The following is a 27,835-nucleotide window of genomic DNA, read 5'->3' as shown; positions in this document are numbered from 1 at the left end:
GGAGGCCGAGGCAGGCAGATCACCTGAAGTCAGGAGTTCGAGACCAACCATGGCCAACATGGAGAAACCCTATCTCTACTAAAAACACAAAAAATTAGCTGGGCGTGGTGGTGCATGCCTGTAATCCCAGCTACTCTGGAGGCTGAGGCAGGAGAATCACTTGAACCTGGGAGGCAGAGGTTGCAGTGAGCCGAGATCATGCCATTATACTCCAGCCTGGGCAACAAAAGTGAAACTCTGTCTCAAAAATAAATAAATAAATAAATTTAATTAATTAATTAACTGGTCATAGTGGCATGCAAGCCAAGCTACTCAGGAGGCTGAGGCAGGAGGATTGCTTGAGCTTAGGAGGTTGAGGCTGCAGTGATCCAAGTTCATGCCACTGTACTCCAGTCTGGACAACAGAGTGAGGCCTTCTCTTAAAAAAAAAAAAAAAAAAAAAAATTAAAAAGACTGTAGAGCCAGACTGCCTGGGTTCAAATTTCAGCTGTGCTACTAACTTAGACAAGACACTCAACCTCTCTATGTCTTAGTTTCCTCATCTATAAATAAGCTTAAGAACAGTCTCAACCTCACAGTATTGTAAAGATTGAAATACGCAAAACAGAGTAGTATATGTATATGTGATATAAAATATGCAAAGCAGAGTAGTATATGTATATATAATAAGAGGCAAGTACAAATAAGAGCTATTATTATCTTTAACATTATTGTTACATAAAAGGCATGTTATTTAATTACTTGTAGTACAAAACAACATACTTAGTGAAAAATAACACTGGAAAACGAATCTTTAGTATTGAACTGTGCCACAGAATGTGATTTATCGAGTGCCTACAGATATATTTATAGAAGTAAATATACAGATATAATTAAAGATTACTTTCTGTAAGCCCTGCGTATTGAATGAGGCAGACTGAACTTTAAAAAACAATCATATGCTGGCCAGGCTTGGTGGCTTACGCCTGTAATCCCAGCACTTTGAGAGGCTGAGATGGGTGAATTGCTTCAGTCCAGGAGTTGGAGACCACCCTGGGCAACATGGTGAAACTCTGTGTCTACTAAACATACAAAAAATTGGCCCGGCATGGTGGCACACACCTGTGGTCCCAGCTACTTGGGAGGCTGAGGTAGGAGGATCACCTGAGCCCAGGATCTCAGATCACACCACTTTCACTCCTGCCTGGGTGACAGAGGCCTTGGTTTTTGTTGTTGTTGTCTGTTTGTTTAAGTCTTTGTGCCCTCCCAGTATTTGAGACTCCTCTTTCTTAATCTTATACTTAAATTTAGCTGAGCTTGATGGCTTGCTCCTTTAATCTCAGCACTTTGGGAGGCCAAGGAGGGAGGCTCACTTGACCCCAGGAGTTCGAGACTAGCCTGGGCAACATGGCAAAACCCCATCTCTACAATTATTACAAAAAATTAGCTGGGCATAGTGGTGTGCCCCTGTGGTCCTAGCTACTCGGTCCTTTCACCTGAGGTGAAAGGATGGCTTGAGCCCAGCTTGAGGCTGCAGTGAGCAGTGATGGCACCAATGCACTCCAGCTTGGGTGACAGAGTGAGATCCTGTCTCCAAAAAGAAAAAGAAAAAGAAAGAAAAAGAAAAAGTTATTAAATCTTTCTCCACACCTCTCGAAATATTTTCAGACTTACAGAAAGTTGCAGGAATAGTACAAAGAGCACCCACATTCCTTCTGCTCAGGTTCCTCAGTTGATACCTTGTATCACATTTGAGGAGTGTGTGTGTGTGTGTGTGTGTGTACCCTACCATTTTCTCTTTCTGAATGATTTGAGAGCAAATTGCAGACATGAAGCCCCTGGGCTCACCAGTAAGTATTCTGCCCACCAAAGGACACTCTACTACAGGACACTCTACTACATAACCACCATATGACCCTCCAGATAAGGAAATCCACGCTGATTCAATGCTTCCAGCCAGTACTGAGACCCCATGCGAGTTTCACCAACTGTCCCAATGATGTCTTTTGCTTTCTCATCCACAACCACTCCAGGAACACATGCTCCCTTTAGCTGTCGTCTATTCCTTCTCCTTCAATCTGGAGCCACGATGCCTCAATCTTTCCCTGTCATTCCTGCCCTTGACAGTTTTCAAGAGTACAGTCCTTCATTCTGTAGGGTTACTAGGAACTATCTCTACCCACAGAACACTTCTGATGCAAATGTGTGGGTTTTTTTTTTCTCATGACAACCAGTTCTCCAACTCTCCAGACACCAGCCAGGTGTCCAACAATTCAGTAGAATTCTGGCACTATAGACCTGGAGTTAGCGTTAGATCCCACAGGTTAAAGGGCTCAGTCTCACAAGACGGCCCCCATTTAAAATGCCAATCTCAAGTCCTGGGTCTCCCATACTTCTAATTGACTCGCTAAAAATCAAGGGTTCCCACAACACCTTGGATTTGCTAATTTGCTAGAACAGCTTACAGAACTCAGGAGTGCTCTTTCCTTACTAGTGTATTTTAAAGGATACAGCTCAGAAACAGCCAATGGGAGAGATGCAGGGGGCAAGGTCTAGGTCAAGAGACACAGAGCTTCCATGCTTTCTCTGGGCGCGCTGCCCTCTAAGTACCTTAATGCATTCACGCAACTCAGAAATTCTCTAAACTCTGTCTTTTAGGAGTTTTATGGAGGTCCTGTTACTTAGGTATGATTGACTAAATCATTGGCTATTGGTGATTAACTCAACCTTCAGCTCCCCTCCTCTACCTGGAGGTCAGGGGGTGGGGCTCCAAGTTCAAATCTTTTTTTTTTTTTTTTTGAGAAGGAGTCTTGCTCTGTCGCCCAGGCTGGAGTACAATGGTGCGATCTTAGCTCACTGCAACCTCCCCATCCCAGGTTCAACCAGTTCTCCTGCGTCAGCCTCCCAAGTAGCTGGGATTACAGGCACGTGCCACCACACCCAGCTAATTTTTGTATTTTTAGTAGAAACAGGGTTTCATCATGTTGGCCAGGCTGGTCTTGAACTCCTGACCTCATGATCCACCTACCTCAGCCTCCCAAAGTGCTGGGATTATAGGTCTAAGCTACCGTGCCCAGCCCCAAGTTCAAATCTTCTAATCACATGGTTGGCCTTTCTGACCACCAGACCCCATTCTGAAGCTATCTAAGGGTCTTTGGGCACCAGTCAACTCATTAGCATATAAAAAAAATAACTCTTTTTTTTTTTTTTTTTTTTTTTTGAGACGGAGTCTCGCTCTGTCTCCCAGGCTGGAGTGCAGTGGCCAGATCTCAGCTCACTGCAAGCTCCGCCCCCCGGGTTTACGCCATTCTCCTGCCTCAGCCTCCCGAGTAGCTGGGACTACAGGCGCCCGCCACCTCGCCCGGCTAGTTTTTTGCATTTTCTAGTAGAGACGGGGTTTCACCGTATCAGCCAGGATGGTCTTGATCTCCTGACCTCGTGATCCGCCCGTCTCGGCCTCCCAAAGTGCTGGGATTACAGGCTTGAGCCACCGTGCCCGGCCAACTCTTGTAGCTCCAGAGATTCCAAGGGTCCTTAGAAGTTCTTATGTCAGGAACCTGGGACTGAGACAAAAATAGTATAATAAAAGATGCTTCTATCACACCTATCACTGAGGAAATTACAAGGGTTTCAGGATCTCTGTGCCAGGAGAGGGGACAGAAGACCATGTGTATGTTTCTTATTGTATCACAACATCACAAGGGTGAACCTCAAATTGGATTTGTCTGATTTTTCCTTTTGACTAGTATTAGAAGCCATGCGTTCTTGGCCGGAATTCTTTAGAAATGGCTCTGTGCTCTTTTCATTACATCGCCACGGGACAAACAATGTCACTGTGTCCCACTGCTAATAATGTTAACCTTAATTACCTGGAAAAGTTGATGTTTGTCAGGTTTCTTGGCCAGGCACAGTAGCTCATGCCTATAATCCCAACACTTTGGGAGGCCAAGGCAGGTGGATTGCTTGAGCTCAGGAATTCAATAGTGGACAACATAGTGAAACCTCTTCTCTACAAAAAAACACAAAAATTAGCTGGGCATAGTGGCACGTGCCTGTAGTCCCAGCTACCTGGGAGACTGAGGTAGGAGGATGGCTTGAGCCTGGGAGATTGAGCCTGCAGTGAACCGAGATTGCGCCCCTGCACTCCAGTCTGGGTTGACAAAGCGACCCTGTGTCAAAATGAAACAAAATAAAAACCCTCAAACATTATTTTTGCCTTTGTAATTGAACAGCATTCTGTGGGGAGATATTTTGAAATGACACCAACATATTGTTCCTCATGGACCCTCACTCGTTAGCCTTAGCATCTGTAGAACCCTCTGCCTGAATCAGCTTCCACTGTGATGATGGCCTATTGAGATTTTCTATTTCTATCAGTCCTTCTACATTTGTTAGTTGGCATTCTACTGTAAGAAGCATTTTCCTTTCTCCCTATTCATTCAATAACTCACTCATTCACTCACTCACTCACTCACTCCTGTAAGTATGAATTCATTGATTTCTTTTCTTCCAATGGGTTGTATCCATTGACATCACTATTTTCATACTCAAAATTTCCCAGCTTTGGCTAGTAGGAGCCCCTTCAAGATAGATACTGGGTCCTTTTGACATGTCCTCATCATTATTTGAGCACTTCCTTGGTTTCTGGCACGAAAAGATGCTTCAGACTCATCTTGTACTTTTCCTGCCCCAGGAGCCTTGATTCCTTTCACAAGATGGTGTTTGGAAGCCGAGATCTAGGCCTTCAGTGAGCACCTTTCTACTGGGTATCATTGCTTCTAGGCCGTTTTCAGTGGACAGAGCTAGAAAATAAATGTATGTATCTGTGTACACACACATACGTACGTCTCTATTTTTATGTAGGTATACATAAAATAAAAAACTATGAGTTTCTATTTATCTCCAATTGCAATCTAACAATCCAATGTTCTTTCTAATCATTCACTTTTATAAAATCACTTCTCTGACAGTGATTCCATTATCCTCTGATTATAGATTCCATTAGCCTCACTGTATTTACATTTTCACTTAGTTTTCTAATTTTTTTTTTTTAGATGGAGTCTCGCTCTGTTGCCCAGGCTGGATTGCAGTGGTGCAATCTCAGCTCACTGCAATCTCCGCCTCCTGGATTCAAGCAATTCTCCTGCCTCAGTCTCCTGAGTAGCTGGAACTACAGGCGCGCACCACCACACTCGGCTAATTTTTGTATTTTTAGTAGAGATGGGGTTTCACCATGTTGGCCAGACTGGTCTTGAACTCCTGACCTCAGGTGATACACCTGCCTCGGCCTCCCAAAGTGCTGGGATTACAGGTGTGAGTCACCACACTCAGCCTCAATTTTCTAATTTTCTCAGTGTAACTAATCACCCAATCACAATAACCACTTCCTTCTCTTTATCACCCGTAACTGCCTCCTTGACCATGGAACATACCAGTATCTCCTTGCAGCCCCTAGTACAAGAGGGGCCTCTTCCTTCCCCTCACTGTCCCTCTTCCTTGCCCCAGGGCACACTAATGTGTCCATGCTGGTCCCCCCACCCCTCCCAGTGCACTAATTCTTCTACTACCAGGCAGGCAGAAACCCTCCACAACCTCACTACTCCATTTCTTGGCCTCCAGGCATGCCAACACCTCTGCGTCCATGTCCCTTCTGCCTCCTTTCTCAGTGTGCAGAGCATACTGACACCCCAGGGGACGATAAAGAAGGGAAGGAAAACTGCATGTCTCATTTTTACTTCCAAATGTTAAGTTGATTTCAATGTGTTTCTGCCAAAACTTTAATGGGATTTTAACTCTCTGTGCCTCAATTTCTATTGTTGCTTATGAGATACCTTGTAAGCCTACATGAGCCTGTGCAGGGCGCACCCCAAAGGCTGCCACCAGCAGGCTTAGTGTATCATGGGAATATGTATTAAAGAACTACCGTTAAGTAGTGTGTGATTCAAGTAGTATATACAGGTTTTAGAAGACCTGATGTTAAACATCTCTCTAATAGTTTCTTAATTAATTGAAAAATATCCTTATTCCCAATAGTAGTTGTATATTCAAATTGGGTCAAAGTGAAGAGAAAATTACATAGTTTCTTAACTGCTTAATAAGCCCTTTCTTCTTACCTCTGATGTGTGCTAAGGGGGCTGCTAAATGCCATCTCTACAAGGAATTTAATTTAACATTCTTTCTGTAAAAATATTGACCTCCTGGTAGATATGATCAATATATCTTGATCTTATTGATTAAATGTTGATTTCTTTTCTGTGTAATAGAACCCAGTTTTTGAAATTCAAGAGCGGCAAGAGGAAATAGTGGAAACAAACCCTGATTATAATGATTCCAAGATGATAATAAAGGTAAACTTACTTATTTTCATAAACCTGAATTACGAGCAGTGGTGTTCTCCTGTAGAAAAAAATATGGATTTGTTTAGAAAACTCAGCTTTCTTTTCTTTTTCATCTAAGAATATACCCATATTTAGCTAAATTATACTTTGCTTTGTGAGTATGGATCTATGTCTTCATTTTAGGAAGAGGAGTTTCCTGTTGTACCTCCCATATGAGCACCCCTGAGTTCTTTTTAATCTCTTGAGACTTGTCAAGTCTTCATAAGCACTAGGTATTATTCATTACAATTCTTGAGTCCAGGAATGATTTATTATAGATAATTTTTTTTCTTGAGATAGGGTCTCACTCTGTCGCCCAGATTGAAGTGCATTGGTGTGATCACAGCTCCCTGTAGCATCGACCTCCTGGGCTCAGACTTCTGAGCAGCTAAGACTACAGGTGTGTGCCATCACACCCTGCTAATTTTTAAAATTTTTGTGGAGATCTTGCTGTGTTGCCCAGGCTAGTCTTGAACTCCTGGGCTCAAGGGACCCTCCTGCCTTGGCCTCCCAAAGCACTGAGATTACAGGTGTGAGCCGTTGTGCCCAGCCTGTAGATAATTATGGATCATGGAATTTCGTATTTGAAAGGCATCTTGGATGAGGCTATGTGATTTATCTTACAGATGAGGAAACAGGCAGAAAGGGAATATGACTTGCCCAAGACCACATAGAGGATTAGAGGAAAATTGGAAATAGAAACTAGTGTCCTAATTTCCATTCTGTTGCCCTCTCCATTATATCAAAAGGCCACAGGGGAGGAAAAACGACCAGGCACCTGAGTGATGAAATAGCTCCCCTCAGTGTCCTTTCTGTGGTATTACAGAAGGACTCGGGACATCTGTTTTCCCATGGAAGCAAAGGCTGGTCTTTCTGATGATTGCTGCGTAGCGTGAGTCCATGGGAGGCACTTCTTGGTGACCCTTCCAATCGCAAACTAAAACCGTGGCACAGAAATCAGCACAGTTAGAAATGGGCTGACATACGCAGATTGGTAGCTGGAATTAGCCCAAGAGGGGAGGAAAAAACTGTGTCTGAAAATCTTTTAAAATAAAATACATTATGCATATGAAAAAGAATAAAGAATTACGTAATGAGAAGTTGGATTCCCACCCCAAAGATTAAAAAATAAATCATTGCTGAATCAGTTGAAGCCCCCAGTGTATCCCTCTTGGGACATCTTCCTGTTCCCTCATGGCAACCACTAACCTGAATTTGCTACTTATTCTTCTTTCTCTTTTATTCATAGTATCCACAAACTTTAGTTTAGTTTTTCATGATTTTGTATTTTATTTAAACGATATCATACTGCAAGTTTTCTTCTGCAGCTTCCCTTACCATTCAGCATTATGCTGTGAGCTTACATGGTCATTACTGGTAGCTTTTGTTCATTTATTTTCACTGCTACATAGAATTATTGGAGAAGTATTTTTATTCATTCCCTATTTGTTGGACATTTGGATTGTTTTCAGGTTTTTGTAACACAAACAATGCTGTTACAAACTTTGTGGTACAGGACCCAGTGTGTATATGTGTAAGAATATTTTTTCTGATTGCATGAATGTACCTACAAGTAGGACTGTTGAATGGAAGGGGTCTACCCATGTTCAACTTAAGAGATTATATTAAATTGCTCTACAACATGGTTGCACCATTTTTTGCTTCCCCAGCAATATATTAAGAACTCCAGGAGCTGGGCATGGTGGCTAATGCCTATTATCCCAGCACTTTGAGAGTCCAAGGTGGGAGAAGTTCAAGTAAGGAGTTCAAGACCAACCTAGGCAACATAGCAAGACCCTGTCTCTAAAAATAAAATTTAAGAAAAAAATTAGCTGAGCAGTCCTCGCTTCTCAGGCGACCGAAGCAGAAGGATGGCTTGAGCCTGGGAGTTCAAGGCTACAATGAGATTTGATCTTGCCACTGCATTCCAGCCTGGGAGACAGAGCAAGATCCTGTCTTAAAAAAGAAAAAAAATGCTCCATTGTTCTAAATCTTCTTCAGAATTTAGCGTTGCTAGATTTATTTTTCTCAATGTGGTGGGTGTAAGATGGTATTTTATTATTGTAATTTGTATGTATTTTATTATTAATAAGTTTGAGCATCTTTTCACAATTATTGGTCATTTGTGTTTTCTCATCTGTGAAATGCCTATTCATGTCTTTTGCCCATTTTTTATTAGGTTGTTTATCTTTTTCTTGTTAATTTATAGGAGCTCCTTATATATTGTGGTTACCAATCTTTTGTCAGCTATATGTGTAGCACGTATCTTCTAGTAGTTTTGACTTATCTTTTTACTCTCTTCTTGGTGCCTTTTAAAAATTAAATGTGCTTATATTTGTAGTTTTTATTTGAAGTAATTTCTTTTTTTTTTTTTTTTTTTTTGAGACAGAATTCGCTCTTGTTGCCCAGGCTGGATTGCAATGGCATGAACTCGGCTCACTGCAACCTCCGTCTCCCGGGTTCAAGCAATTCTCCTGCCTCAGCCTCCTGAGTAGCTGGGATTACAGGCGTGCGCCCCCAAACCTAGCTAATTTTCTATTTTTAGTAGAGACAGGGTTTCTCCATGTTGGTCAGGCTAGTCTTGAACTCCCGACCTCAGTTTATCTGCCCACCTCGGCCTCCCAAAGTGCTGGGATTATAGGCTTGAGCCACCGTGCCCAGCCTATTTTGAAATAATTTCAAACCATGTAAGAAGAATTCTTACATGGCCATATTGAATCTAACCATACCCAAATTCACCAATGGTTAAGATTTTTCCATCTGTGTTTTACAATTTTATCTATCTTTTTTCCTTGACCTATTTGAGATCAAACTGCAGACATCATGTTTTTTTGACCTCTGCCAAAATTTCAGTATGTATTTCTTAGAATAAAGACATTATATCACTTCTATAATCACAGTACAATGACAAGAATCAAGATTTTTAAAAATTGAGGTTAAATTTACACAACATAAAATTAGCTATTTTAAAGTGCACAATTTAAGGCTGGGCATAATGGCTCACGCCTGTAATCCCAGCACTTTGGGAGGCCAAGGCAGGCAGATCATCTGAGGTCAGCAGTTCGAGACCAGCTTGGCCAACATGGTGAAACCCCGTCTCTACTAAAAATATAAAAATTATCTGGGCATGGTGGTGCATGCCTGTAATCCCAGCTACTCGGGAGGCTGAGGCATGAGAATCACTTGAACCCAGGAGGTGGAGGTTGCGGTGAGCCGAGATTGCACCAATTCACTCCAGCTTTGGCAACAAGAGGGAAACTCTGTCTAAAAAAAAAAAAAAAAAATTAAATAAATAAATAAACAAATAATATAGTTCACTATCCAGTGACATTTAGTACATTCAACCTGCTGTGAAACCACGCCTCTATTTTAGTTCCAAAACATTTTTGTCACCCTAAAATAAAACCAATACCCATTAAGCAGTTACTCCCCAGTCACTCCACCCCCCCACCCCACCCCACCCCTGCAGCAGCTATCAATCTGCTGGGGTTTTTTTTGTTTTTTTTTGTTTTTTTTTTTTGTTTTTTTTTGAGACAGAGTTTCGCTCTGTCGCCCAGGCTGGAGTGCAGTGGCCAGATCTCAGCTCACTGCAAGCTCTGCCTCCCGGGTTTACGCCATTCTCCTGCCTCAGCCTCCCCAGTAGCTGGGACTACAGGCGCCCGCCACCTCGCCCGGCTAGTTTTCTGTATTTTTTAGTAGAGAGGGGGTTTCACCGTGTTAGCCAGGATGGTCTCGATCTCCTGACCTCGTGATGCACCCGTCTCGGCCTCCCAAAGTGCTGGGATTACAGGCTTGAGCCACCGCGCCCGGCCTCAATCTGCTGTTTTAATGGATTTACTTCTGGAGATTTCACATAAATGGAATCGTTCAATGTGTGATGTTTTGTGTTTCGCTTCTTTTGCTTAGTATAAGGTTTTTGAGGTTCATCCATGTTGTCCATGTATTTGCATCAGCACTTCATTCCTTTTTATGGCTGAATTATATTCCATTATATGTAAAAACCACAATTGGTTTATTCATTTATCCACTGATGGACATTTGGGTTGTTTCTACCTTTTGGCTGTTGTGAACAGTGCCACTATGAACATTCATGTTCAAGTATTTGAGTACCTGATTTTCATTTTTTTTGGCTAGGTACCTAGGAGTGGAATTGCTGGGTCATATAATAATTCTATGTCTGACTTTTGGAGAAAGTGCCAAACTGTGTTCTGCAGCGACTGGGCCATTTTACATTACCACTAGCAATGTATGAGGGTTGCAATTTCTACACTACACATCCTTGCCAACACTTGCTATTTTCCTTTTTTTTTTTAAGACAGAGTCTTGCTCTGTCACCCAGGCTGGAGTGCAGTGGCACGATCTTGGCTTGCTGCAACCTCTGCTTCTTGGGTTTAAGCGATTCTCCTGCCTCAGCTGGGATTACAGTTGCCTGCCACCATGCCCAGCTAATTTTTGTATTTTTAGTGCAGATGGCGTTTCACCATGTTGGCCAGGCTGGTCTCGAACTCCTAACCTGAAGTGATCCACCCACCTCGGCCTCCCAAAGTGCTGGGATTACAGGTGTGAGCCACTGTTCCCGGCCTTTTTTTTTTTTAATAGCCATTCTACTGGGTATCAGGTGGTATCTCATTGTAGTTTTGATTTGCATTTCCCTAATGACTAATGATGTCATTATCTTATTATATCATTATATGAAGATATGTCATTATCTTATTATAAGGAAGTTTATGTGCTTATTGGCCACTTCTATATCTTCTTTGGAGAAATGTCTGTTTAAGTCCTTTGCCCATCTTTAGACTGGGTTTTCTTTTTCTTTTTGAGTTGTAAGAATTCTTTATATATTCTAAATAATAGACTCCAGATATATGATGTGCAAGTTTTTTTTCCAGTCTATACATTGTCTTTTTAACTATGCTCATGGTGGCGGGCGCCTGTAGTCCCAGTTACTCAGGAGGCTGAGGCAGGAGAATGGCATGAACCCGGGAGGCGGAGCTTGCAGTGAGCAGAGATCGCGCCACTGCACTCCAGCCTGGGGACACAGCTAAACTCAGTCTCAAAAAACAAAAACAAAAGACTATGTTGCCCAGGCTAGTTTCAAACTCCTGGGCTCAAGTGGTCCAATGCCTGAGCCTCCTGAATAGCTGGGACTACTGGCGTGCACCACCACGCCTGGCTACTTTCTTGACAATGTCCTTTATTACATAAAAGTTTTCTGAAGTTTGATTATGATGTGTCCTGGCATGGATTTCTTTAGGTTTATCTGATTTGGGTTCATGCAGCTTCTTGATCTGTCGATTTATGTCTTTTGCCAAATTTGGGACATTTTCAGTCATTATTTCTTCAAAACAAATTTTAGCCCCACCTCATTCTTCTCTCTTTTAGGAACTCTGATGACACAAATGTTAGGTCTTTCATTACAGCCTCATAAGACCCTGAGACACTGTTTATTGTTTTCTGTTTTCTGTCTGTCATTCAGTTTGGGTGATTTATATTGTTCTATCTTCAAATTCATTGATTCTTTTCTCTGTCTTCTCTATTCTGCTGTTGAGCCCATATTTTGGTTGTATTTTTTTCAGTTATACATATATATATATATATATTTTTTTTTTTTTTTGAGACGGAGTCTCGCTCTGTCGCCCAGGCTGGAGTGCAGTGGCCGGATCTCAGCTCACTGCAAGCTCCGCCTCCCGGGTTTACGCCATTCTCTCGCCTCAGCCTCCCGAGTAGCTGGGACTACAGGCGCCCGCCATCTCGCCCGGCTAATTTTTTGTATATTTTAGTAGAGACGGGGTTTCACCGTGTTAGCCAGGATGGTCTCGATCTCCTGACCTCGTGATCCGCCCGTCTCGGCCTCCCAAAGTGCTGGGATTACAGGCTTGAGCCACCGCGCCCGGCCCACATATATTTTTTAAGGCAGAATTTCACTCTGTCACCCAGGCTGGAGTACAGTGGCACGATCATAGTTCACTGTAACCTCAAACTCCTGGGCTCAAACGATCCTCCTGCTTCAGCCTCCCGAGTAGCTGGGACTACAGGCACACACCATCATGCCTGGCTAATTTTTTTTTATCTTTTATTTTTAGAGATGGGATCTCGCTTTGCTGTGCAGGCTGTCAGTTCTAAAATTTGCACTTGGTTCTTCTTTATATATTCTACTTCCCTGCAAAGAGTTTATATTTTTTCATTTATTTCAAACATGTTCATATTGTTCTTTGAAACATTTTATGATGGCTGCTTTAAAATCTTGGTGAGATAATTCCAACATTTGTGTCATCTTGGTGTCAGTGTCTATCATTGTCTCCCCTCACAAGACTCTGGGTGGTTTTTGTTTTTGTTTTTTGTGTTTTCTTTTTCTTTTTTTTTTTTTTTTGAGACGGAGTCTCGCTCTGTCACCCGGGCTGGAGTGCAGTGGCCGGATCTCAGCTCACTGAAAGCTCCACCTCCCGGGTTAACGCCATTCTCCTGCCTCAGCCTCCCAAGTAGCTGGGACTACAGGCGCCCGCCACCTCGCCCGGCTAGCTTTTTTTGTATTTTTTAGTAGAGACGGGGTTTCACCGTGTTAGCCAGGATGGTCTCGAATTCCTGACCTCGTGATCCGCCCGTCTCGGCCTCCCAAAGTGCTGGGATTACAGGCTTGAGCCACCGCGCCTGGCCTTTTTGTGTTTTCTTTAGACGGAGTCTCACTCTGTCACCCAGGCTGGAGTGCAGTGGTGCGATCTTGGCTCACTTTAACCTCCACCTCCCAGGTTCAAGCAATCCTCCTGCCTCAGCCTCCTGAGTAGCTGGGATTACAGGTGCCCACCACCATGCCTGGCTAATTTTTTTTTTTTTTTTTCAGTAGAGACGAGGTTTCACCATGTTGGCCAGGCTGGTCTCGAACTCCACCTGCCTTGGCCTCCCAAAGTGCTGGAATTACAGGCATGAGCCACCACGCCTGGCCTTCTGGGTGGCTTTTAAATCTTGTTTTAGCAGACCTTCTCTGACTGTACGTTGGTGGGAAAAGAGGGGCACTGCCTCTTTACTGCCAGGTGGAGTTTTGTAAAAGTCCAGGCTCCCACTGGGGACACTTTTGGGTGTGTGTGGAGGCGGGGGATGCCTCCTTACTACTGGGTTGCTGGGAGGGCCTCCCATGTGGCCTCCATTGACACCACCCAGGCGGGGAGCAGGAGGGTTTGCCACATGGAGGTGAAAGTCCAGGCTTCTTATGCACCTTGGCTGGTGGGGGTGGAGGTGGGCTGTTTAGCTGCCACAAGGAAGTTAATGTCAAAAAGTTTTTTGTCTTACTAGGCTGCCTTTTTCCTTGTCTTTTGGTTTTTCCGGAGCTTTTTTTTCACCTGCATTCCTTGGTGTTTCCAGGTTGTCAGCCCCTCCAGCTTCCAGTCCAGGATATATAAGGTAAAAAGAAAACCACGGGAACTCACCACCTTGTCTTCCCTGAGTCTCAAGCTCCCTGGCCCATCGACCTTCTCTCTATATCTTCCAGAGTCTTCATAGGCTTGTTTTAGGTATAATGTCCAGGGGGATTGGCTGTACTTAGCAGAATAAATTGGAAGAAGTACATCTATGCCAATTTGTTCCCAATACCGTTTTCCAATGGTCCATTTTTTTTTCTTTTGAGCTGCAATGTTAGCTCTTGTCATATATCAAGTTTCCATATAGACATTGGTATTTTTTAATGGATTATTTATTTATTTACTTTAAAATTTTAGATTCAGGGGGTACATGCGCAGGTTTGTCACACAGCTATATAGTGCGATGCTGAGAGTTGGGCTTCTGATGATCCCATCACCCAGGTAGTAAACATAATACCCAATACTATGTTTTCAACCCTTGCCTTCTTTGCTCCCCCTTTCGGAATTCTCTGCTTGTTTCCATCTTTGTGTTTCTGTGTATTTAAATGGGTATTTTAATGTCTTTACATTTATTGAAATTTCCTTTAATGTCCTTCAGTAAGATTGTATAATTTTCTTATTAAAGGACATGCTAATCTTTTGTTAGCTTTATTAGTAGATAGGCTTTTAATTTTTGCTTCATTGGGAATAGGACCTCTTTTAAAGCATATTTTAAAATGTTGCTGGTGTATAGAAACGAAGTTGACTTCTGTATATTGATTTTACAACAATAAACTTTTTACAATTATAATACTTTTTCTGCAGATTATTTTGTAGCCTGGTTTGAATATCTTTAATTTCTTTTTTTTTTTTTTTTTTTTTTGAGACGGAGTCTCGCTCTGTCGCCCAAACTGGAGTGCAGTGGCCAGATCTCAGCTCACTGCAAGCTCCGCCTTTCGGGTTCACGCCATTCTCCTGCCTCAACCACCCGAGTAGCTGGGACTACAGGCGCCGGCCACCTCGCCCGGCTAGTTTTTTGTATTTTTTAGTAGAGACGGGGTTTCACAGTGTTAGCCAGGATGGCCTCGATCTCCTGACCTTGTGATCCACCCGTCTCAGCCTCCCAAAGTGCTGGGATTACAGGCTTGAGCCACCGCGCCCGGCCGAATATCTTTAATTTCTTTTTGTTTTACTGTGCTGGCTAAGATTTTTCATTATACTAGTGTAGGAGAATGACGACAGTAGGCATTCTTTCCTTTGTCCTGATTTTAAAGGAAATACATCTAATATTTTACCTTTGAGTATGACTTATGGTGTAGGTTTTTGAAGATGTCTTCTATCAAGTTAAGGAAGTTCCTATTCCTGGTTTACTAAAAGTTTTTTTTTTTTTTGAGACAGATTATAGCTCTGTCACCCAGGCTGGAGTATAGTGGCGTGGTCTCGGCTCACTGCAACCTCCACCTCCCAGGTTCAAGCGATTCTCCCACCCTAGCCTCCCAAGTAGCTGGGATTACAGGTGCACACCACCATGCCTGGCTAATTTTTGTATTTTTAGTAGAGGTGGAGTTTCACCATGTTGGCCAGGCTGGTCTCGAACTCCCGATCTTAAGTGATCCACCCGCCTCAGCCTCCCAAAGTTTTGGGATTACAGGCGTGAGCCACCTCCCCTGGTTGCTAGAAGATTTTTTAAAAATCGGGAATGGAGATGATCATAAGGTTTTTAACCTTTCTTTTGTTAATGCGGTACGGATAGTTTTTAAAGCCTTTTAATTAATTCAAAATCATTACTTGGGTTAAAAGAACACAACGCTTTAAATAAAGGCTTTATCAAATCAGGATTCAGGCAAAAACAATGAAGTAAAAGTCTGCTATGATTATAGATCTTTTACTAACTTAATAATTTTTAGTCAGTAAGAGGATTTGGAGTTAACTCAATTTTAAAGATCTATAAATCAAAAGGAGGTTTTTCTTTTTTTCTGCCTGTAAGCAGGTCATAACTTCCGGTTTGCTATGTCATTTGTAAAAGTGTCCAATTCTACATATAGGCCTTTAAGAAATAATTGCATTATTGAATTAGAGCAGTTGGAGAATGTATTATGTTTCAGTTTGGAGAGAATGCCATCCCCAAGCTTCAGGGACATCCCTGCCTTCTGACTTCTCCAAGTCCAGCAGTAAGGCGTATTGGGAGAATAAGAGAAAGAAAGGGTAGGAAACTGGGCTCTCAGCACCCTTTTCTTGACTTCCCTTAATTGTAGGTGTCAGCCCATGAAATTTGGCCAGCTTCAAGCCTACATGGTAAATATATGTCTTGTGGAAATGCAAACAAACTTGTATTTCTTTATGGACAGTTAATGATGGCTTTAGTCAAGGTAGATTATTTTAAAAAAACCAAATGTAGGCTGGGCACGGTGGCTCATGCCTGTAATCCCAGCACTTTGGGAGGCTGAGGCGGGCGGATCACTTAAGGTCAGGAGTTCAAGACCAGCCTGGCCAACATAGTGAATCCCCATCTCTACTAAAAATACAAAAATTAGCCAGGCATGGTGGCGTGCGCCTGTAATCTCAGCTACTCAGGAGGCTGAGGCAGGAGAATTGCTTGAACCCGGGTGCAGGTTGCAGTGAGCCGAGATTGTGCCACTGCACTCCAGCCTAGGTGACAGAGCAAGACTCCATCTCAAAAAAACAAAAAAATACCTTTTGATGATTTTAATGAGAATACAAAATGATTATTGTTCTTTCTGGCTCTGGATGTTAGCCCAGTGTTTTGTTGTTAACTATAATGTGACACAATATGACATAAAATATCATATGCAATATTATTTCAGATTGACTATGATATACCTAAGTAGGCCAGAATTAGCACAAAATAGTCCACCTGGAAAAAAAACCTTTATGAAAATCCCAATTCATCTGAATTAATTAAGAATGGAACTACTGGCCGGGCGCGGTGGCTCAAGCCTGTAATCCCAGCACTTTGGGAGGCCGAGACGGGCGGATCACGAGGTCAGGAGATCGAGACCATCCTGGCTAACATGGTGAAACCCGTCTCTACTAAAAAAAATACAAAAAACTAGCCGGGCGAGGTGGCGGGCGCCTGTAGTCCCAGCTACTCGGGAGGCTGAGGCGGGAGAATGGCGTAAACCCGGGAGGCGGAGCTTGCAGTGAGCTGAGATCCGGCCACTGCACTCCAGCCTGGGCGACAGAGCGAGACTCCGTCTCAAAAAAAAAAAAAAAAAAAAAAAGAATGGAACTACTGGCTAAAAATGTTACTTCCATAGGAAATAATGATTTTGATAATTTATTAATTAATGAAAAGTTTTTAAAAACATGTTTTGACATATTTTCATTGATGAGTTCTTCTATAATAATATAAATATATTTTTTAAAGCATTGGAGCCAGAATATCTGGGTTTAAATTATAGCTATGCCTTTTATGAATTGTGTTATCTAGGGCAAACAATTTAGCTCCCCAAGCCTCTACTTCCTCTTCTGTAAAATGGTGACTGTAATAATTACGTCCTAGAGTTGTTAGAAAGATTAAGTGAATTGGCCGGGCGCAGTGGCTCACACTTGTAATCCCAGCACTTTGGGAGGCCGAGGCAAGTGGATCACAAGGTCAGGAGATCAAGGCCATCCTGGTGAAACCCCGTCTCTACTAAAAATACAAAAAAAAATTATCTGGGTGTTGTGGCTCACATCTGTAATCCCAGCTACTCAGGAGGCTGAGGCAGGAGAATCACTTGAACCGGGGAGGCGGAGATTGCAGTGAGCCGAGATCACGCCACTGCACTCCATCCTGGCAACAGAGCAAGACTCTGTCACAAAAAAAAAAAAAAGAAAGAAAGAAAGATTAAGTAAATTGAAGTATGTGAAATGCCCAAGATAATAGATGTCAGAACATGGTATTTCTAATTCCTTCCACTATCATGCTGCAGTACCATGTGGTGATTATGGGCAGGGACTGTGGGGCTCCACTGCCTCACCAGCTGTGTCAGTGTGGGAAAGCTACGTAAACGCTCTATGCCTCAGGGCTCTCATCTGTAAAATGGGCATAATAAAAGCACCTTTCTCATAGGGTGGTTTTGAGAATGAATTTAGTTTATTGATATAAAAGGCTTAGAATGGTGCCTGGTGCGCAGGGAATGCCATATACGTGGTAGCTAGTGTTGTACTGAGACAGTCACAGTTTGTTGTATTGGCATATCTCTGACTTACTACTTTTATAACTAACTACAGCTGTGGCCAGCAATATGCTCCAGGCCTTGGGAGTGTGGTGGAATTTTTGGACTTGAATGCCAAGGGTATAGCAAAGAGGGTGGAAAAGCAGAGGGGGCCACGTATTCCCCAGCTCTGGGCTCTGAATGCTTTGCTAAAACAGCCATCTTTGCAGATTCTAGCTCTGGGCCTAAGGAGAACAGAACAAAGATATTATGTGTCTCTTGGGTGCCATTTACCCTCACTGAGCCACTGCTTTAATAAACACCAATATTTTTTAGCTCCACTGTAAATGTTGTTTATAGTGAAAATCATATTATAACAGTATTAATGGAATTTTTTAAAAGATGAAATATAAATCAACTGTAAACACACCACTTGATGCAAAAACTGATTTTTTCAATTTACCTCTAGTTTTTGTTTACATGCATATCTAGTATATGTTTACACAGTAGATATCACTGTTTATGTACAATTATACCCTGTTTATTAATACTAATCGGTAACAGTTTTCCCTGTTATATGGTCTTTATAATAGTAATTATTGGTAACTGCACAGTCAGGTAGATAGGCCATAATTACTCCATTTTTGAAAATGACAATGTCCACCTTCTACATACTGCAGGAGAACTTTACATATGATTGATAGCAAAGAAAACAAATTGTAAAAGAAAAAGAAATCAAAGGCCTAAATCTCCTTATGGCACAAGGGGAGTATTTGATTGCTTAGGAGCTGTAAAATTCTATCATTTGATTTTGCAATGCATTTCTACCCCAAATGCTTTATTTCATGTATGTATTTTTAAATTTAAGAGAATTAAAAAGAAGTTGCATGTGATGGGTATGTGGAGGTTCATTATACTGTTGTCTATTTTTGTATATGTTTAAAATTTTCCATAAGTGAAAAGCTTAAAAAAAATCTGCTTATAAATGATTTTTCCAATATCCTTGGAAATAGCTTGAAATATCTCTTGATGAACGTGCCAACACTAGCCCACATGGCACCTTTGTGGGAAATTTCAAAGTATCTCTTCCTCAAGAGCTTTTGCTTCCCTGTTCCTGGAAGGGTATGTGGTAAGGGTAAGTAAATCTACAGTGTCTACATGGGAAAGGTGCTCCTTGCATGTGGCTCTCTTGCATGGTGCACAACTTCCCACATATGCAAGAGTTTTGCTTGGGTATCACTAAACCACTGTTGAGAACGTGTTTAAGAAGGGGGCACAGGGAGTACAAGGGAAGGGGAGGAGGCTGTAGCTGTTCCATCATTGGTGATCTGTACTGGGTAGAGGGTGACTAGCAGTGCGTGATGCTACAGCAAGTCATGCCCTCCCCAACCCACCCTGGGCTGGGACCCTTGGGCCTGCCGTAGGTCATAGTCCACACTCACTGGAGGGGTCCACTTTATGGTTGTGTCCTGACCACATCCTTGCTAAGACCCAGGCTCTCCTTTCTCCTGGTAGCTCCGTGATGAACACAAATGCCCCTCTTCTGTCGGACACTCCAAACACTCCAGTCCAGGCTACCTTGGGATTGAGGTCATTACTCTCCTCTTGACTTTCCTTGTGTTTCTTGTTCTGTCCTGGTCTCCGTCAGTCCTTTCCCTGTCTGATGCTAGTCCCAGCTCCTTCTCCCACTCCTGGGAATTCTCCAGTTCCTGACTCACTGCAGCCTACAGGCTCTGACAGCACGGCAGGTGTCAGAAGGCGCCTCTTATGTTCAAGGGTCCTGGGCTTCCAGCAGGGGAGTAGATGGCAAGTTACCAGTAGCCCCAAATGTTAGATGCTGTGGCTTGATTAAAGAGAAATAGGAGACAGCTCCATGAGATCCAACAGATGGTCTGATTAGGGAAGAAGGAAGCCAGTGCAGAACACTTACAAAATGGCCATGCCTGGTAGTGAGCTGTTTTGGACAGGGACGGTTTGGCAAGTCCTTCTGAAATCTTCACAGCCGGCGTCAGACCTGGCACTCAGCAGCATGCAATAAGTGTTTGTTAGATGAATAAATAAAACATAAGGGCTGGGCACAATGGCTCACACCTGTAATCCCAGCACTTTGGGAGGCTGAGGCGGGTAGATTGCTTGAGTCCAAGAGTTCGAGACCAGCCTACCCAACAGGACAAACCCCTGTCTCTACTAAAAATATTACACAAAAATTAGCCAGGTGTGGTGGAGCGTGCCTGTAATCTCTGCTACTCAGAAGGCTGAGGCAGGACAATTGCTTGAACCCAGGAGGCAGAGGTTACAGTGAGCCAAGATCGTGCCACTGCACTCCAGCCTGGGTGACTCTGTCTCCAAAAACAAACAAACAAACAAAACACTACAGTACAAAATGTATATATTAGGGCTGAAGAAATATAGCATAGAAGAGTGATCTAAGTGGATGAGAGTAATAAAGATTTCCTACACGGGGAAATTATTTTTAGAAACTGAAGGGTAGAGAGAAGTCTAGTGCAGTGGTCCAAGCACTGATAATAATACTGTGTAGCCTCTAGCAAGTTACTTAACCTTTCTGTCTCAGACTCATTTCCAAAACAGAATCGTGCTTACTAGATAGGGGTGGAGTGTTCCCTCGCAGGTGGCGCTCACTGGGAGGCCTCAGTGAGTTAATGGGTAAATGGAGCTTAGTGCTTGATCAATAGAATTAGCAACATCATCTGACATCCCATTTTCACATTCCTGGGAGTCTCTACAATTGCTCCTACCTCTTTTACAAAGTAACATTTCATTTTCCTAAATTATTTTCTAGTCCTTGTTCATAGTCAACTTGCTTTGTTAAAATTACTTTATTCTTTGTAGAAAATGATGCATGCTCATAAAAAAGAGCTCCAAGCAATAAAGTACAAATAAAGAAGCAAAATAGAGTTGATATTTAAGAACAGAGTGCTGTTCTCATCACGTGGCCCTAGTCCCTTGTATGTGCATTGTTCTCATGCGAGTCACTGAAGTAAAATATTACTCCATGGAACTTGGATGTTTTTGCTAATTCTTGAATAAAGACAAACAAGTTTGTATTATAAAGTATCAAGCTACTTTATCTAGACTTTTTCTAAATAAGAAAACTGAACTGACTTTTTCTAGAATAAAAACCGAGGTCATTTGTACAAGACATTGGAAACAAATTCCTCTTGACATTTTCTTTCTGTTTATCAGTGGCCCGAGGCTTCCACCACTAAACCCAAAGCTGTAGATACCTATTGCTTGGATTATAAGCCTTCCAAGGGAAGAAGGTAATGATGTTTTTTAGCATATGTGGAAATTGATATTGTATCCTGTAACTCTGGAAAAACTCATTGTTCAGATTTATGTGAAGGGTTTAGCCTGAAAATAATCTGTTGAGAAAGGAGAAAGATTTGTAATATCCAACAATTTCAAAGCCAAAGTTTCTAGTTCATTGCTCATATTTAGAGATAAGGAAGTAGGCCCAGGAGAACTGGGAGGACAGGGCAAAAGTCACAGTGGACTGAGATCACAACCCAAGTCTCCTGACATGTAGCCATTTGGAAACATTTCTTTCTATTTGCATCTTGGACAATGGGCAAGAGGCAAAAAAAAAAAAAAATTTAAAAGGATATAAGGGCGGGTGCGGTGGCTCTTGCCTGTAATCCCAGTACTTTAGGGGGCTGAGGCAGGTGGACTGCCTGAGGTCAGGAGTTCGAGACCAGTCTGGCCAACATGGTGAAACCCCATCTCTACTAAAAATACAAAAAAATTAGCCAGACGTGGTGGCATGCACCTGTAATCCCAGGTATTCGGGAGGCTGAGGCAAGGGAATTGCTTGAACCAGGGAGGCGGAGGTTGCTGTGAGCCGAGATGGTGCCACTGCACTCCAGCCTGGGTAACAGAGCGAGACTGCCTCAAAAAAATAAATAAATAAATAGAAAGGATATAAATATACAGTTAAATAGGAGAAATAAGACCTAGGGTTCAATAGGTCAGTAGAGTGGCTTTAGTTAACAATAACCCATTGAACACTTCAAAGTAGCTAGAAGAGAATAATTTAAACATTCCTAGCATAAAGAGAAGATAAATATTTAAGGTGGTGGATATCCCAATTGCCCTGATTTGATCTTTACACATTATATGAAGGTAACAGAATAGCACATGTTGGTTAGGCACGGTGGCTCATGCCTGTAATACCAGCACTTTGGGAGGCTGAGGTAGAAGGATCACTTGAGGCCAGGAGTTTGAGATCAGCCTAAGCAAAATAGTGAGACCTTGTCTCTACAGAAAAATTTAAAAATTAGCCAGGCATGGTGGTATGAGGCTACAGTCCCAGTTACCTGGGAGGCTGATGCAGAAGGATTAGTTGAGCCCAGGAGTTCAAGGCTACAATGCAGTGAGCATTCCAGCCTGGGCGACAGAGTTAGACCCTGTCTCAAAAAATATATATGTAATATAAAATTACATATACCCCCAAATATGTAAATCTATTATGTATCAATTTTTAAAAAGGAACAAAAAGAGTAGGTAGTTCAACTAAAAGCTCAAGACAGGCAATTGTATTAGTCAGAAAGTAAAGCTTTCTGGAGAGCTTCCTAACTTCTGAATAAACTTCAGAAGGTTTTGCAGAGTTAGACTAGTGGAAACATAAGGCTCATGCTAAAAAATTTCAGAAAGTGCTCTTGCCCTTTTAAGTGCAAAATAAGCAGATTGCAAAGGCGCTTTTCGTCTCCCCCCCGAAAGGTGGTGTTTGTACCTGAGAAGGGAGGAAGGAGAGGGTCTGAGTACTGAGGCTTCCCATCCACTTATACAATTTCCCAGCGGGGACTTGGGGATCTGCAAGGCCTGTGCCAAGTCAGGCTTTATGCCGGCATTGAGAAGTGTTACACAAGTGGGCAGAAACAATGAAGAAATGCTTTGTGGGATTTGAGAGACCTCACATCCCCCAATACGCTATTAATATCACTTGTTGAAATTAGAGACTGGGCACAGTGGTTCACGCCGTACGTAATCCCAGCACTTTGGGAGGCTGAGGTGGGAGGATCCCTTGAGCCCAGGAGTTCAAGACCAGCCTGGGCAACATGGTGAGACCTCGTCTCTACAGAAAAAATTATTTTTTAATTTTTTTGGAGACAGAGTCTCATTCTGTTACCCAGGCTGGAGTGCAGTGGCACAGTCATAGCTCACTGCAGCCTCAAACTCCTGGGCTCAACTGATTCTCCCATCTTAGCCTCCATGCCCAGCTAATTTTTTTTTTTTTTTTTTTTTTCAGATGGAGTTTCACTCTTGTTGTCCAGGCTGGAGTGCAGTGGCCAGATCTCAGCTCACTGCAAGCTCCGCCCCCCGGGTTTACGCCATTCTCCTGCCTCAGCCTCCCGAGTAGCTGGGACTACAGGCGTCTGCCACCTCGCCCGGCTAGTTTTTTTTTTTTTTTTTTGTATTTTTTAGTAGAGATGGGGTTTCATCGTATTAGCCAGGATGGTCTTGATCTCTTGACCTCGTGATCCGCCCGTCTCGGCCTCCCAAAGTGCTGGGATTACAGGCTTGAGCCACCGCGCCCAGCCATTTTTTTTTTTTTATTAGCTGGATGTGGTGGCATGTACCTGTGGTCCAAGCTAGTCAAGAGGCTGAGGTGGGAGGATGTCTTGAGCCCAGGAGGTTGAGGCTGCAGTAAGCTGTGATTGTACCACTGCACACCAGCCTGACAACAGAATAAGACTGTCTCAAAAAAAAGGCTGGGCGCGGTGGCTCAAGCCTGTAATCCCAGCACTTTGGGAGGCCGAGACAGGCGGATCACAAGGTCAGGAGATCGAGACCATCCTGGCTAAAACGGTGAAACCCTGTCTCTACTAAAAAATACAAAAAAACTAGCCGGGCAAGGTGGTGGGCGCCTGTAGTCCCAGCTACTCGGGAGGCTGAGGCAGGAGAATGGCGTAAACCCGGGAGGCGGAGCTTGCAGTGAGCTGAGATCTGGCCACTGCACTCCAGCCCGGGCGACAGAGCGAGACTCCGTCTCAAAAAAAAAGAAAAGAAAAAAAAAAAAAAGAAGAAGAAATTAGCATAGGTTTTTAGTGAGGAGAGGCTATCTCTAAATCCCCACCATGACTGCACCCTTGGGCTTCAAGACATACTTTAAGGGGGTGTTCAGGTACACAGGAGCTGTCCAATCCTAAGAGCCGCTGATGTTTTCACAGGTGGGCTGCAAAAGCACCAAGCACCAGAATCACATATGGGACTATCACCAAAGAGAGAGGCTACTGCGCGGAAGACCAGACTATTGAGAGCTGGAAAGAAGAAGGTTTCCCAGTGGGCTTGAAGCTTGCTGTGCTTGGTATTTTCATCATCGTGTTGTTTGTCTACATAACTGTGGAAAATAAGTCGCTGTTTGGTTAAGTAACTTAGGAGCAAAGCAATACTCCAAGCGAGGCCTCCTGCTTCAGGAAAGAACCAAAAAAGTACCCTGAAGGGCAAGCCTAGCCCGCAGCCCTCCCTTGCAGGGAGCCTTCCCTTGCACTGTGCTGCTCTCACAGATTGGTATCTGGGCTTAGCCAGGTGGAAGAAACCAATGGGAGAACGAGGCACCTGTGCTAAGAGCATGATGGTTAGGAAATCCCCCAAGTCATGTCAGCTCTCATTAAAGGTGCTTCCATATTTGAGCAGGTGTCAAACAAGGAAACTGTCTGACATTTTTCTTTCTAACTATGGTGACAAGCCATAGGTCGCATTGTATTCACTCTTCCAATTGTATAGCCAACTCTGGGAAACAGCTAATTTACAGCAGAGAAATGTGTCTAGTTTAGCAAACACAAAGAAGTGTCCAACATCATGAAAACAATTTAGAAGAGGATAGCATTTTTGCCTTTGAAACTTAGCAAGGTTCTAAAAAATTACCATCTGACAAAAGAATGTAATAACTATGGCCTCAGGGACCAGGCAGAGCTGTGTAGGCACCCAGCTCCTCTCTTTATCGGCCCTGTGACCTCGGGTGAGTTAATTGTCCTCCCTGATTTTTAGTTTCAACTTTCAAGGGTAGAATAGGCCTCTTAGGGTGATTAAGAATTTGAGGAAATAATGTGCGTAATGTACTTAGTGTGGTCCATACCTGACTTGTAGCAAGTACTCAATAAATGCTTAAGCAATGTTACACTTTGGCACAATATTGGAGGAGCTAATTCTAGGTACAAAAAAGCACCAGAGGCTGGGCATGGTGGCTCAAGCCTGTAATCCCAGTACTTTGGGAGGCCGAGGTGGGTGGATCACTTGAGGTCAAGAGTTCGAGACCGGCCTGGCCAACATGGTGAAACCCTGCCTCTACTAAAAATACAAAAAATTAGCTGGGCATGGTGGCACACGCCTGTAGTCCCAGCTACTCGGAGGCTGAGGCAGGAGAATCACTTGAACCCAGGTGGCAGAGGTTGCAGTGAGCAGAGATCGTGCCACTGCACTCCAGCCTGGGCAATAGCCTAGGCTCGTGATCCACCCGCCTCAGTCTCCCAAAGTTCTGGGATTACAGGCGTGAGCCACCATGCCCAGCCTGAAAATGCTTATTCAAAAAAAAATTTTTTTGATAGCTTTATTGTGGAATTGCTTGAGTCCAGGAGTTCAAGGATGCAGTGAGCTGTGATCACACTGCTTAACTCCAGCCTGGGCCCTGTCTCTTAAAACATATGTAGAGAGAGAGAGAGATAAATAATTTATATGCTGTACAATTCACCTACTGAGAGTTACAATTCAATTATTTTTAGTATATTCATAGAGTTATGCAATCATTCCCACAACAAATTTTAAAATACTTTCATCATTCCAAAAAGAAATCCTTATGTTGCTTATTTTAATGGTAAACAAAAAAGGACACAAATTTGTTGTACCATATTATCACAACTGCACAACAGTGGAAGAAAATATGTCAAAATGTTAAGAGTACTTTGGTGACTGGGGCTCTAATTTTTCCCCCATTTCTACTTTTTAAATATTTTAAAAGATTTCTGTAAGCAGTGTATATCAGTTTGCTAATGAGAGAATATAAACATTAGTTTTTAAAAATTGCATTCTGTCTGGATGTGGTGGCACATGCTTGTAATCCCAGCACTTTGGGAGGCTGAGGTAGGAGGATCGCTTGAGGCCAGGGATTTGAGACCAGCCTGGACAACATAGCAAGACCCTGCCTGTAAAACAAAAAAGGAAGAAGAAATTTTTGAAAAACTGCATACTGTATTACAGTTTGAATGCAAGAATCATAAAACTCTAGTAAGGCTGGCTTAAACAGGGATTTATTTTTATCTCATAAAAAGAAGTCTAGGGCCGGGTGCTGTGGCTCACACCTGTAATTCCAGCACTTGGGGAGGCCTAGTGGGTGGATCACTTCAGGTCAGAAGTTTGAGACCAGCCTGACCAACACGGAGAAACTGCGTCTCTACTAAAAATACAAAATTAGCCAGGTATAGTGGCACATGCCTGTAATCCCAGCTACTCAGGAGGCTGAGGCAGGAGAATCGCTTGAACCTGAGAGGCGGAGGTTGCAGTGAGCTGAGATCAGGCCATCGCACTCCAACCTGTGCAACAAGAGTGAAACTCGGTCTCAGAAAAAAAAAGTCTAGAGTTTAAGATGTTCAGTATTGTTTAAAATGACCAAAAATGTAATATAATTCTGATTCAAACAAACCAACTGCAGAAAAAATTATGATCAAGGAGACGTGAAACTGAGCCGATTTTTGGTAGTATTCAGAGAGGTTTGTTTTGACCGAGTTGCAGCAGCTCTCTGACTCTCAGGGGAAAAAGCAAAAGGCGAAGAGAATCCCAGACACTGGCCTGGCACCTTGGAACTGCTGAAATTCCATGAAGAATCCAGATAATGGCCATCACATTATCATTTAAGGCAGGACACAAGGACTAACCATGTCTCTTCTCCAGCTCTACGTATTTCATCCTGAGCAGCAAGGGAGGCTGAGACAGTGGGCATTGGAGCCTTAGCAGCCTCTGTGTCAGACAGACGAGGGAGAAGAGGATTGGTCATAGGAGTAAGCAGAGCCCACCTACAGTGGTGGTCACATGCACTTAAAAAGGAAAACTTATGTTGTGTTGTTTTGTTTGTTTTGAAACAGGGTCTCACTCTATTACCCAGGCTGGAATGTGGTGGATCACCGCAACCTCCACCTCCCGGGCTTACGAACCTCCCACCTCAGCCTCCAGAGTAGCCGGGACTACAGGCCCGTGCCACCACACTTGGCTAATTTTTTTTGTAATTTTTATAGAGATGGGGTTTCACCGTGTTGCCCAGGCTGGTTCTGAACTCCTGGGCTCATGTGATCCTCTCAAAGTGCTGGGTTTACAGGTGTGAGCCACCGCGCTCCACCGAACCTTCTGTTCTTAATAAAAACAAACGTTATAAAAAATAAAACTCCTAGAAAGTTTCCTCCATTATTTTCAACTTTTCTCAGTTCTTTTATATTAAGATTCTGGAATCAGTTTAAAGAGACTGCACAAGACAATTACTTTTGTGTCTGACCATTCAAGGTGTGAGTCCCCAACCAGCAGTATCAGCATCTCAGGCTCCATCCCAACTACTGAGCCAGAATCTGCATTTCAACAGGATCCCAGGTGATTCCTACCCAAATTAAAGTTTGGGAAGCATTGTGGTGGCGCATCCCTATCAGATGCTTTGATATAATGATATAATAAAAAATTTATATTTTGTCTCTGCTCCTGGTTCCTGGCACACAATTCCTAAAACCTTGGAATCTCCTGGGTGGTGAGAGTGTCTTTTGTATGCTATTTGAGATGATTGGTGGCTGGGGGCCACTAGATAGCTTCAGAATGGGGACAGGTCACCAGAAAGACCAAGGCAGGATTCTAGAGTTAGAACTTTCAGTCCCATCCCCCCAGCCTCCAGGAAAGGGAGATGAACTGAAGGTTAAGTTGGTCATGAATGGCCAATGATTTGATCACTCATGCCTCCATAATGAAGCCTCCATAAAAACCCAAAAGGACTGGGTTC

General features: G+C 43.0%; 1 protein-coding gene across 19 annotated transcripts in view; it reads left to right on the top strand.

The window, feature by feature from the left end:
* LEMD1 (LEM domain containing 1) overlaps nucleotides 1–27,548 on the top strand; it is a 68,028-nt gene extending 40,480 nt beyond the window's left edge. For 4 of the 19 annotated variants that reach the window (XM_033196604.1, XM_033196599.1, XM_033196600.1 and 1 more), the window contains 2 exons: nucleotides 21,052–21,128; nucleotides 24,036–24,513. In XM_033196604.1, coding sequence (XP_033052495.1) covers nucleotides 21,052–21,128; nucleotides 24,036–24,234 — 276 coding nt within the window. In that variant the 3' untranslated portion in view covers nucleotides 24,235–24,513. Of the gene's footprint in view, nucleotides 1–6,242; nucleotides 6,327–13,712; nucleotides 13,752–21,051; nucleotides 21,129–24,035; nucleotides 24,514–26,942; nucleotides 27,004–27,278 lie in introns of those variants that run through there. The other 15 variants (XM_033196606.1, XM_033196609.1, XM_033196592.1 and 12 more) reach the window with 14 other exon arrangements.
* Nucleotides 27,549–27,835: the final 287 nt, after the last annotated feature.

Source organism: Trachypithecus francoisi, unplaced genomic scaffold (assembly GCF_009764315.1).
Source record: "Trachypithecus francoisi isolate TF-2019V2 unplaced genomic scaffold, Tfra_2.0 Lachesis_group5, whole genome shotgun sequence".
Lineage (NCBI taxonomy): Eukaryota > Metazoa > Chordata > Mammalia > Primates > Cercopithecidae > Trachypithecus > Trachypithecus francoisi.
Note: the sequence above shows the minus strand (reverse complement) of the source record. Positions and strands in the feature narration are given on the sequence as shown.